General features: G+C 47.3%; 1 protein-coding gene across 6 annotated transcripts in view; it reads right to left on the bottom strand.

The window, feature by feature from the left end:
* The window catches only part of NRXN3 (neurexin 3), a gene marked incomplete at both ends in the record, with an annotated part of 1004347 nt that overhangs the window by 391068 nt on the left and 599900 nt on the right, over positions 1 to 13379 (bottom strand). For 3 of the 6 annotated variants that reach the window (XM_080619339.1, XM_080619340.1, XM_080619341.1), the window contains one exon: positions 2286 to 2529. The exons of the other annotated variants lie outside the window; for them this stretch is intronic. In XM_080619339.1, coding sequence (XP_080475465.1) covers positions 2286 to 2529 — 244 coding nt within the window. Of the gene's footprint in view, positions 1 to 2285; positions 2530 to 13379 lie in introns of those variants that run through there. 6 annotated transcript variants of the gene reach the window in all.

Raw genomic sequence — 13379 nt, 5'->3', positions numbered from 1 at the left:
AATATCAGGCTGGCTTATGTACCAGCCTAAGCTCCCCAACCTCTCAATTTCTCTTGATTCCTTACTGCAATGAGAACACAGGAAAAATGCCCGTCTGTCACTGAAGTTTGTAACAGCTTTTGCTCAGGGCTCTTAAATGAGGCTTTGCCGGGCTTTCAGGACAGATGGAAAAGTCATCAAGGAGAAAGAAACTATCATTTCCTGACCAGAAAGCAGACTGTGGACTCTCCTGCAGACTACTGCCTGCCTTTTACATCAAAGGCAACCACTACCACATTTTGTGACATCCTTCTCTCTCTTCACAAGTGACCTATGAGTCAAATTTTGCTACCTCCTTCCATCATAGGAACACTCAGATACAGAAGCTGGGCTGTTGGAAAGTGTTTGGGGCAGGGACTGGCTGATCCCTCACATCCCTCATGTTAGCACAGTAAGGACTCTCTCACATGGTCCTTGAGTATTGCTACAAATAACAAGGCTCCTGCTGCTAATGATTAATAAGCCATAACTGAGTCTCACATGGGTGGTGCTTAACAGATGGTCTTGATGTCTGGCATGGCATTGGTTCCCTGCCCATGTGCCATGTTCCCTGCCTGAATGTGTTCATCTTGGTTTTTTGGGGTGAATGTAAAATTTGGGATAGAATTGGGAAATTGATAGGCTGACAGGTTGCTGCCACTTGTGCCTGCGGAACTGGCTGTGCACCTCCACCTCTACCTGTTTTACCCAGCACCATTTCAGTCCCGAGCCCTCTCCTCTGCAGCACGGTGCTGTTCTGCAGCACCCTGGGCTCTCCCTCCCACACTGCTAGAGCACTGTCAACCTGCCCTGCTGTGGTCCCACAACCCTCTTCCTGTGCCCTCCAACAGCTCTGCCAAAGCACCTCCTGCTAAAGCAGCCCTGCTCTGTTGGTCCTCAGTTGTGACCCACAGCATCTGCCTCTTGGCTTTGCTCCTGTGCCTGCTCCCCCTCCAGTGCACCTCGGCTCAGATCTACAATACTGGGCTCCTTCTACAACTCTGCTAGTGTACCTACAGCCTTAACTGGAGGTCCATTCATTACTGTGCCATTTGACCTCTTCAGACTGCTCTGCTGGTCGTTCAAGCACTTATTTGTGACAGTCCAGCTTTCAATATCCCTGTAACAGTGACACAGCCCTGCCAGTAGATCCTCCCAGCACCTACTGCAGCCACATCATGCAGCATTTCAACTGTCCCAGGGCCCTCCCCTCGCTTCCCCTCTCCTTGCAAGTGGTCCTCTCCCTCACTTCTGACACCGGTTCTTCTTCTAGTTCTGCACAGATGTGCTTTGGCAGCTGAGTGCTCCTATGATGGAAGGCCAAAGCTGACCCAGCCCTGCAGAGAAAGGGCCAGGCCCTGGCCTGCCTGCTTGATCTGGCTGAAGCCAAGGGACACAGGACAGAGGAGAGAGGAAAGTGGAGATGAGGGTGCCTATCATGTCAGCCAGGCCTGGGCCAACTCCTCTCAGGGTGGGCAGATTCAGCAGAGCTGAGCAAGAGACAGTGCTGGTCCAGCTGCTGAGCATTGCTCAGCATTTCAGTGACAAGATACTGGCAGGTGTCTCCCTGCCCCTTGGGGTCCCTCAGACCCCTTGTTTCCCTTCTCCCTGCTGCCCGAGTGGAAACCCACTCCCTACTATTTCCTGCCCCTGGGTTTCCTGGGAAGCAACTGCCAGGCACTAAGCAGGGATCCGGGAGCAGGTGTAAGGAGACCTCACCTTTTCCTTTGTGTGCCCTGAGCTACCCGACAACTTCACCCAGGAAAGCTGAAAGCGAGGGAGCAAGCAGCAGGACAGGGCCCTCCCGTGCCAGGGCGGCCGGTGGGGAAGACGGCGCTGCTGCAAGAACCATGTCAGCCGCTACGACTCCGTCAAGGACGGAAGCCAGGGAGCTAGTGATGTTCTCTCGGAGGGCCCCCAGTCCCAGCGGACTTGGGAGCCGGTGTCCCTCTGCCCGCCCCGAGGCGCTCAGCGCTGCCCCTGGATGGAGTGGCCCAAGCCCGCACCGGCACCCCCCAACTCTGTCCCGCTGGAGCACGCCGGGGGGGGAAGCTGGCTCTGGAAGCGGCCCGTCCTCAACCCCCAGCTCTGCTCGCGGAGGAGGCAGGGGAAGAAAGCAGAGTTAATGGGGAGGGGAGCCAACGGCAGAAATATGACAGGCTGCGAGGACCCCCCCACCCCGGAGTCACAGCCATCGTCCCTGTTCCCCCTCTGCCGCTCCAGCTGCTCTGCAAAAAGGTTAGAAAGAAACAAGAGTGGGAACCCACCGTGTCCTCCTCGGAGGGAGACAGGGGAGCGGTAGATAGAGATAGGCACAGAGTGGTGCTTGCTGCCGTGGAAGTGATGCTCATACTGAGCCTGAGATACAGACGAGGAAGAGGAGGCAGAAGAAGCCACGTTAGAGGAACTCCACACAGAGCTGACGATACATCCCCAAAAGAGGGAGCACATCCACAGGGTCCAGGCGGGGCGGCGTCCCGGGCAAATGCTGGGGTCTATTCTCAGGTGCATGGTCAAGGCACAAGACACCTACAGACGGGCAGTCTGAATTCCAGCCAGAGAGAGGGAATAAGGTTCATGATGCCAGGGGACCCATGCTAGCAGAAAGGAGAGTCGCTTCCGAGGCTCTAGGGCGGGCGGGCGTGTTCAAAAGGCAAAGAGACAGTAAGTGTCTGTGCGAGAGAGCGAGTGCAAGGAGGGAAGGGAGGGGAAAGGTTAGTAACCACACACAGAAGAATAAGACGCGCCGTTTCCCAAGGCTGGATCTACTGTGCTGGGAACCCGACGACCGCACCAAGCCTGCAGGAGAGCGCAGGGGAGCCACTCATGTCAGCGCGGAGGTCCCGGAGCTTGCACTGGTCAGGTTCCTCCAGGATCACGGAGTCCCTGAGGACTTTTCCCTGCCTGCGATTCCTGTCTCTCACTTTGCTGAGAGGGGCTATCGAAAACGAAAAAGAAGAAATAAGCCAGAGACCCCAGGTAGATTTTTGATTATTTTTTTTTATCCTAATTCCAGGGGTGTTCTGTTGCTTCTCCACTAGCAAATGTTGCAATGCAGAACTGCTAGGCACACGCACACGCGCACACACACACACAGAGATCTGGATTGTTATCCTCCTTCCACCGGATCCAGGAGACCGAGGGCTCAAGCCGATTAACCCTGCGCAGCCGGGGAGGGCAACACCACGTCTTCCCGGACGGCCGGTCGCGGAGCAGAGGCCGGGGCCGGGCGGCGCGGTTCCGGGAGCGGGGAGCGGGGCGCGGAGCGACCGGGGCGCGGAGCGAGCAGAGCCGGGGGCGGGAAGCTGGCGGCCGGCGCGCCAAGTGCGGGCAACTCGGCCGCGCAGGTGAAGCGCAGCCGGGGAAGCTGCTCCGCGAATGGACGAGCCGTATGCAAATATCCCGGCCGCGGCGAGCCAATGAGCACGGCGGCAGCTCGCCGCAGAGGGACTGGCTGGCTCCGGCGGGAGGCGGGGCTAGAGGGCGCCACCGCCCCCGCCATTCATGCGCCGGTACCTTACACAGGCCGCCCCCCGCCCGCTGAGGAGGGGGCAGTCCGGGCACCGGCCTCGGCCCGGCCACCTGGGCGAGCCTGGCGGTAGCGGTGGTAGTGGCGATGGCGGCAGCACTGCTGCTGTCAGCAGTGGGAAACAGTCCGGACCCCAGAACTATTCGCAAAGGAGTTCCCCGCTCCGCCCCGGCGCAGGGGAGCGCCTTGCACCGCACCGGAGGAGCAGCGCCCGGCATCCACAGCCGCTCAGGCGACGGCGGTTGTCCGCCAAGAGCGGTCCCTGGGGAATTGCGGCCGCTCTTTCCATGCGAGAACGGGATGCGCCCGCTTTCTATGGGCACCCCTTAGAGTATGTGCGGCCGGGAGCGAGAAATGCAACCGCTACCGGCCCTCTCGATGCCACTGGGACGCCCCTAATTAATACCGTCCCCACCGTGCCGACCTGTTCCGAGTGCTCGTCCTGCGGCCGCAGCTGCACAGGAGCGAAGTGAGAACCAGGAAAGACCGTGCTCGTTAAAACCCCATACTGCTTTTATAGTAATCATACAATGGTTTGGGTTGGAAGGGGTCTTAAAGCTCATCCAGTGCCAACCCCCCTGCCATAGGCAGGGACACCTTCCACTAGACCAGGTTGCTCAAAGCCCTACCGAGCCTAGCCTTGAACACTGCCAGGGATGAGGCACAACTTCTCCGGGTAACCTGTTCCTGGGCTCCACCACCCTCATAGTGAAGAACTTCTTCCTAATTTTTTTTTTTTTTTTTTTTTTTTCTTTTAAACACTCGTGCAATAGTAGTCCGAGTCCAACCGGGGTATTTGCACCTAATCCTTGGAGAGCAAGGACTGCAGCCAGAGTTTGCAGCCCATAAATTAATAAATAAAGGCAGCATCATTATCTAGTAATTTACTGCCTATCAATTTGCATGGCAGAACTCCCCAGCCGCACTAGGGAAGCCAGGCATCAGTGGTGAAGTGACTTATGCTAGAGTCAATAAGGAGCTTTAGAAAAGGAGCCAGCCAGCCCCAGGACTCCTAACATTGTGCTGCACTGCCTCCCTCTCCTTCATTTAGTCATTCAAACCAGAATAAACTGTTTATGACTAAGTTTCCTTGTTTTCTCCTCCAGACACATGTTTGTAGGTGTGCACAGATGCATGCGCCTTCGAAACCTTTTGCAAGTATTTCCCCAATGCAGAGATGCAATGTTTTCAGTCATCAATCTTGATTTGGTACAGTATGTCAGTAACTTGTAATGATCAGCCTGAGCTGCACACCTAGTACTTCTAGCTTAGCCTGATATGCTTGCAGTTTATTTTCCAGAAACTTACATTAAAAGTGATCTAAATCAGGGGCCAGTGCAGTCAGAAATACTTCAGTGTTTTGCTGGGTTTAATCAATGATTGTAGATGGTAAAGCTGGAAAGCAAGAATATTACTTTCAAATTTATCCAGCATCTGCCACCTAAGAATCTCAGAGTGCTATAAAATCTTCTATAAATGAAGCTGTTCAGCACCTTTAGGTATTACTTTGCCATTCTGCAGAAAAGGAAACGGTGGCTCAGAGGCATTGGGCCAGTTAGTGACTGATAGAAATGGGAACTGAACAGAACAGACACAGAGATTTTCTATCGTAAACAGTACATGCTGTTAGTATAAACGTTTGACTGATTTGGTGGCCATTTGTTAGCCTTAAAGTGTGAAAATTAGCTTTCCTCCCAGCAGGGCTCACAGCTGGAGACAGGGGTGAGCGACCTGTGGTGCTGGTGCCTGCTGGCTGGCAGATTTGCAGTGCTAGGCATAGAGCACAGAGCAGTTTTATCTGCAAGACAACTGTTCCTGGCCTTGAGTTTTGTTGAGGAAGCTGGAGTTGCTGCCATGTATTTGGTGGGATATTCACAAGGATCCCAACTTCAAGAGGAAGCTGCCTCCTGCTCCTAGCTGCACTTGGGAGAAGAGGCAGAGTGTAACCTGGCATATCACTCTTGCAATGTGGCTGACCCGTGAGAATGCTGCTAGCATCCACCTTGAATCCCTCACCACAGAAGTCCTAACTTTAACCCAGTTCACAGGCAAAGTACTCTGAAATATTTATTGTGTAGTTAAACTATAGGGGGCTTGATGTAGGGGAAAGGATATGTATTAAATACACATCACTGAAAGCTTGTTTGTAAATACAGGAAATCTGTTCTGAATACATTTCAGACCCACCTAGTTATCAGCAATGCAACAATGATCTGCCTTCCCACCGTTTTACTTCTTCTCTGGCTAAAGCATCACAAAAAGGACCAAACATATCAAACATTACAGGATCAATCACTTAAAAGTGGACTATAGATCTAAACACTGAGGACTTACTGCTGCTTCTCCAGAAGGCAGTGGTGGAAAACTCATTCATTTGTATGGAAAATGGATGTGTTTTAGGAAGCACAGGTCTAGAGGGAAGAGCAGAGGAACTTCATGGATACACTCCTTGCCACTTTCCTGCAACTATTTTTCCTGTTGCTGAAAAAGGGAAGAAAAAAAAACCAAAAACCAAAAACCAAAAAGAGGGACTTTTTGTTGAGTGAAATATGGTAGCATCCTTGGGCTCTTAATTCCCCTTCAACAGTCTGTCAGACCACATCCTCTTCTCTGTACTTGAGCCCCTGCTCATGCTGGCTACTTCTTTGGCTGCTGCAGGTGGCACAGCTCTTAATGAACAATAAATTAGCAAGCTCCAAAACAAATCACTGATCTTTTCCTCACTCAGTCTGCCACCAACCCTTCCCCACATACAGAGGGCTACCAGCTTAGGTGCAGGGGATGTACAAAGGAGATGAGCATCTTTTCAAACTGCCCTGGCCAGAGACAGAAAATGCCTAGGAATCCCTCAACAGGAGAAACAGCTGCTGTGTGTTGTCCTGGGTAAAACGCCCCAGACAAAAAGGAGAAAGGCCAAGAAAGCCAAACTGTAGGAGCACAACATAAAAAACTGGGAAGGTGGCTATAAATACATCATAGGGTTCTGGTGACACCATAAAGTACTGGAACTTCACTCTGCCTTGCTTTATTAAGTGTCGGTGGACGTATTTACTACCCTGTAATTCACAGGTGACTCATTTATTTAGCACTACCACTACAGGAAGAGGGCAGATTTCAACTGCAGTTTCCCCTCTTGGGTTGCAAGGGAAAGTTTATAGTTAGAAGTTTCAGCAATATTATTCCCACCGGATTTCCTCCAAAAGAGGAACTGTTATTTTCCTATTAGTTTAGTTCATCCAGGTAAACATGCAGTCTGTCTGAATGACTTTGCATCTTCAGAACTGGGATGGGTACCTTAAAGGATGATGGTTCTCATCATAAGTTGCTTTCCACAGATATGAGAAAAGTAGTCTTGGTTTTTACATAGCTCTTTCTTTTACTAAAAGAGCAGAGGGACACCATATTCTGCAGAAGTGAGAAATAATAAAGCAATTGTTTCTGAGTTTTAGAATCCCAGAAAGAGAGCCAGTTGGCTTCAAGCCCAGGAAAAGTACAACTCTCTCTATATTTCTCATTAAATCTTAGTTGTTAATTACTTTGCTGCACTCAGGACTGGAAAAGTCAGCTGTGCTCTAAAATCGCAGATCTCAAACTGCATCCAAAGGGGAGTCTCCATTAGCTTTTAGTAATACAGGGTGACTGCCAGAGATGACAGCACTGGCTCCACCCAGCACAAACTAAGGAAGTACAGTTCAGCATTAGCTAGTGCATTGCTATATAATAAGGTTAAGAGAATAAGGTCAGCTAGAACTGCCTGTCACTGAATAGCTTTACGCAAACAGAACTGTTTCTCCCAAGGTTCAAAACAGTCCCTTCTTTTTTTCCTTTTTTTTCAAATGTACTTTCCCAAGAACAAGAAGGGCAAGAACAGGTTCCGCTTACGATCTTAAAATAGTGTCTTCAATAAAATAAAATAAACCTGAGGGGACTGCATGCTGTAGAGAGCTTAGGACTGGCATATAGACACCTTTGTCTTTAGCAAGCTACTTCAAACACTGTGACCAAAAAGGTGGTAAGTTCCTCAGTCCTGCCAGCAGAATTAACTGCTCTGAGATTAGTCCCTGGTGCCACACTGTCCTTGACATCACTGCTTCTCTGCAGGCAGCCTCAAGAGGCAGGTAAGACCCAGCGACACCAAAGAATTATCAGTGCCTGCTCATCCAGAGGGAACAGGAAGGGTTGCTCCAGGCCAGGGCTGAAGACCATGCACACAGTTGCTGCTATGCAGTATTTTTTCTGCGTGCAACAAATGAGCTGCAGTCCCTGTAGTTCTTGGTTTTATCCTGTACCTTTGAAAATAAAGAGCAATCTATTCTCAGACTTCTGTGCTTTCCTTTAGCATTCAGTAAGTCCAGTTACCTACAGAAGCTCAGGCCTGTGCCTTACACGTTACCAGTGACACAGGGCAGGTCTAATTCTTGTTTCAGTTCAGCTCCAAGGGACTACAGTTTGCCACAAGCAACTAATACAGAAGCTTTGGAACCTCGTTTTGTTCTCATTCATGTCAGGGTGAGTAAATTCAACAGACCCAGTATACTGACAACCATGAAGGGAGATCTGACCCTTGATGTTCATTTGTGAGAAGCAAAATGCAAGCTGATTACAAACCAGTTACCCTGGGCTAGCAGTAAATTAGCCAAAAGCAACAGTAACCACTGGGAGCTTTGACAGAAGATGAGGGGACAAACTCAGTTCTGTCAGATGTCCAATTTAAGGGCCAGAAATCCTGCGAAGTTCAAGCTTTCATTTTCTGAAATTTCACACCTATAGCCTTATGTTAATGGAAACAAGAAGGAACAAGTGGACACACACACACACACACACAAATACAGTAATATATCTCTTTTTGACAGGCATTGATCAATTGGGCAAGAGGCAATGTCAGAAATTGTTGCAAGCTGACAATAATATGTTAGAATTGCCCCTGTTTACTAGAATGTGTATAAAGGACAATCCAGTGTACTCAGCACTATGTAAACTGACAGAAGCATAGAGGCCCTTCCCCAGAGAGCTTACAGACTTGCTGGAAAAGAATGAGCCAACATCGCTGGACAAGTTTTATGAGCAAATGGCACCTTTTTTGGCTTAAGTCTGCTAGTCTGTGAACCTAAGAGAATGGAAAGGCTTAGACACTAGCAATAGCAGCTTCTCACAGGAGCACTAATGCAACTGATTTCATCCATAGGATTGTAAGTTTCCATTCAAAGATCACTGAATGTGCCGCAGATACCCCTGGCTACCCGCACAGGACACGAGTAAGCTTCCTTTCTCCTAAAGCTATATCAGAAATTAAGACAAGATTCTTCTCACAGTTTGGACCATCTACAAGATCAGTAATTACGAATGTGTTTTGTGTTAAATGATGGATGCTGAGGTTTGGTTTACTTCAGTTATAATGAGGAGCTCCAATTACTCAAGTACCTACCATCTCTCCTTTTGTCTCACAAACACCTTTGTCTGCCGCTGGGATAGTTTTATCAAAGAGGGCTAAGCAGGCTCTAGTCTGCCTATCAGGCAGATACATGTCACAAGAGAAAACTGATCCTGTGCTGCTGCAGAGCTCTTTCCTCCAGGAAGGCTGGAACTGCATGTATTCCTTTTACTCTCAGTAGAAGTTGGGTTCAATCACAAAATCATGGAATGGCTAGGGTTAGAAGAGACCTTAAAGATCATCTAGTTCCAGCCACCCTGCTAAGGACAGGGACACCTTCCACTAGACCAGGTTGCTCAAAGCCCTGTCAGATCTGACCTTGAACACTGTCAGGGATGGTGCAGCCACAGCTTCTTGGGGCAACCTGCTCCAGGGCCCCACCACCTTCACAATAAAGGTAACCCTGCTACGTAATCTAAATCTACCTTCTTTCAGTTTGGCAGCTGCTCAGATCTTGTCAGGCAGAGAAACAGTACCTGCTTCTACTTCTTGTGTCATTTTGGGCAACGTGACTTTTTCCTCAAAGGTTTTTTTAGACTCAGATAGATTACAGAAACTGGAAGTTTGAAGAAATCAGGGTTGCCCACCGCTCAACCTTAAACAGTTATTGAGTCACCAATGAAGGAAAGGAGCCTAACGGTTTAAGTTTCTGACATTTCTGTCACAGAATTCACACTTCAGTATCTCTACTACTTACGTTTCACTGAGGATATCAGAATAAAATGGTAGTGACCTGTAGCATGTGCTGAGAACTGATTTCCATCATTTGTAACAGCTCCCTTTTACAGTTTCTAACCAACTCTGCAATTAGCATGATTTTATGTTGAGCCAAATTCATCTCTAGCATAACTTCTAGCAACTGATGGATGAATGCAAGTAGCTACTATGTTTATGGAAACAAAAATACATGTGTAGCTTACTCTCTCTATGGTTGAAATCAATATTGGCAAGCCTAAGGTGAAGGCAAACAGCCTGTTACCATCCTAGGTGTGCTGCTGCAATCCCTTGCCTTGAGCGACTCTCACAGCAGTGAGAGGTTAGGCATACCAGCAGATCACAGAGGAAGATGTGTGACCTATTGTCATCTTGGCCATGTATATTATGTAGATATAGATTTAGATCTCCAAGGTGGCCTGTTCCAGTCCAGCACCTTACACACTAGTGGCTAAATATTAGCACTGCAGAACTGACATTTCATTTATGTCACAAATTCTTAGTGTGGAAGAGCTGGGAAATTTTTTTTAAGAGCTCTGAGTTCTAAAAGTTAAACAGTACCTGAAAGGCTGAAGTAAAAAGAGACAGGGAATAGACAGAGTTGAAATATCTGCTGCAATAAATAGGGAACTATTTTAAATTTCACCCATGAAAGCAGAAAGGAGACTTCTATTTTCCTTTTGCACTCAAAGAAGTCTTGTCTGACACAGAAAGGTAAAGCTGGAAAAACCGTTGCTTTTGCTCCCTTAAACTGGCTTCTGTGCTAATGAAAAGTGAGCTCTCTAATACACACTGTGCACAGGCTCCCCTCTGCTTCTCTTCACTCTTCCACCTATCATCTTGTCTGGCTTTTGCCTGTAATCACCTGTTCATCTCACAGCAATAACTGCCAGGTGTCTGGTGTTTGCTATAGTCTTCCAACTGCTGAAAAAAGAATTAAAAGAAAAGCAAAGAAAGATGTAGGGGTAAAATCTTTCAGTGACACAAGTGTCTCGCTGCCAGCCAGCCAAAGAGTGAAAAGTCTCCCGTGGGCAAGCCTGCTCGTGTGCTCGTGCTGCTGGTAGGTGTAATTTCCTAAGATGTATACCTTGCCGGTGTGCAGAAGATGAAGACAGAAAGAAGGTCAGAGCAGCCAAAACTAAAAAAAAAAAAAAAACACCAAAACTGGAAGGACAAAAGATGACACATTCTTCTGCTTTTAACCCTGAAAGACCCCATGGTGCATGGCCTGTGGCAAACCAACATACTGGCAAAGGCATAACGAACAATAAGACCATTAGATGGCCTTCTCCTCACCCAAAGGAAACAGTCATTTTTACATGCAGTGCCTGCGCTACACAACTTGCACAGGCTGATACACAGTACGCAGTCTCTCCGCCACAGCAGAAATTAATTTCTTTCCTCTGGGTAACTAGGCTCATAATAGACAAGACAGCCAGGAACTTCAGGAGGCTACCTAGTCCATCTCTCTGTGACAAGGCAGGATAAACTTTACCTACAACATTCTTGGTGATGTCTAACAGTGATGATGAGCCAGTGCCTCTGGGAGCAGTATATATCAGTATATATCAACTTTATCAACAGCATTTTTTTTTCTTTTTCACAAATCTGCTGTAGTCAAAGAAATGGCTTGTGGCACTTACAAATTACAAACACATTAATCAGGATATAATTAGCATTAGCTTTCCTTGTGCCCACATATAAAGGTACTAAAACACTGTAACTAACAGCAGTATGTAATATATTGCAACACTGTGATGGTGTGTGTGGAGACACATATGCATTTATAAGCACTTCATTACCTATGTGAGCAACATGACCACCAAATAAGCAAACAAGGCGTGGTTAGTTGCTCATAGGAGGCAACCAAGTAACAAAAAAGTTGCAACAAAGGACAAGATAAGCATAAGGGATGCAAACATGCAAGGCATCCTGCTGAACACACAAGAAGAAAGTTACGAAAAACTAACAAGAGAAGTAGCACTGTTAGCAGTTGGAGACTCTACTTTTGAGAGAGTGAAAGCAGCATTAAAACATCAGGTATGAAAAGGGACACTGGATATGGAAGACAACAAGCCAGCATCACTTCCGACTTCCCTCAACCTTTTCTTCTCACCTCTTCTGCAGTTGAGACCATCACGGACAGTAGCTGACAGTGCTAACTATACACAATCGGTTCTTTGGGACTGTATAGTTACAGTTAATTTAGGAATACCTGTTAAAGGCTAACAGTTTTGTATATAAAGTAATAAGTAATGATAATGATTGAGAATGAACCATTAGCATAAAGTGTGTTGCTAATTAAGGAATTCACTAAAGTTTCATTTTAAAATTTAAAACTGGCCTGAATTGTCAGTGTTCCTGGCAGTCTGTAATTCCGTAATTCACACATACATTTTCAGTCACTCAGTATTACGGTCTGTTATTTCTTGCCCTATCATAGAAGAAAGATTATTTTCTTCCTTTTCACAGATATCACATATTTGAAGACTACTTCTATGTCCCTCCTTCCTAGACAAGGACATTTGCCTTGTTTTTCCTTAGAGATACATGGGGTTTAGACTGTGTTCATTACTGCTGGTTTCCTAAAGACTTTTTCCAAATAGCTACATTTTCCTTGAAGTGCAATGCTCCAGACTGGATGCAGTACTTCAGATGAAGTCTCATGAACACTGCATATGGAACAATTATTTCATGTATCTCATTGATGATACTCCCACCTACATTGCTTGTCAGACATTTGTCTCTCTTACATAGAAGGAGGGCTTACATTAGCACCCTGATGACTACTTCCAGTTTTATATTCTATAACATGGAAAATATGGCTAAGCCCTGGTCCACGAGTTCCTAGGCATTTTTCTTGAAGAATTTTTAAAAGTTTTGCAACTTTCAGAAAATGCAGCTTAGGTCACTGTATGCTGGGATGGGCAGTAGTACAGCATCAACTACCTGTTTCCTGCTGATATATTTAGTATTACTGAGTTCAGGCCCTGGCTACAAGGCATGCAACACACCCACACAAACAAATCAAATGGATGGAAGCAAAATACACCCCAACTCCATTTGTGGCAACTGATCAGAGGACTTACTAGAACACTTGGTCTCCAGGAGAGAACCTCAATAAAAGCACAATAGGAAGAATAAATGTAAGAAGCATGAACTGCTTTAAAAACATCTCTCTCCTTGTGAAGCATCTCACTCTCCTATCATTCCCTAGGGTCTCAAACTCCACTCTACCCACACATGCGCCTCCAGTGCTGCAGGTCTCCTGAGATACCACCAATTTCCTTGTCAAATCCTCCATCCTGCCTGTGATTCAAAGAGTGTTTGTGCTAGTTACATGGATACAAAAAGCCTGCTTCCTCAAACTGAACACTTTGCTTTACCCAGCACTCTCGTCTGTGAGCAAAATGGGAGAGGATCTGTGTAGGGGGAGGCACCTAGCAGCAGTAAAAACCCACTGGAGCTGCTAACATCAGAGCAAGTGCAGACATCAGGTGTACATGGGCTTTAAGCACCAGGCAGATGTTAGAATCAGGAAGTGGAAACAATGAAGGAGAAAGAGCAACACACTCCCTCACTGATAAGGTGTATACAACAGATAAAGCATAAACTGCCCGCAACACACATGCACTATTTATTGGACAGGACAGAGAAAAAAACTCCAGCTACTCATTGTAAAGTGCC

This window comes from Psittacula echo (assembly GCF_963264785.1).
Source record: "Psittacula echo genome assembly, chromosome: 5".
Classification (NCBI taxonomy): Eukaryota; Metazoa; Chordata; class Aves; order Psittaciformes; family Psittacidae; genus Psittacula; species Psittacula echo.
This window is presented reverse-complemented; position numbering and strand designations above follow the sequence as displayed.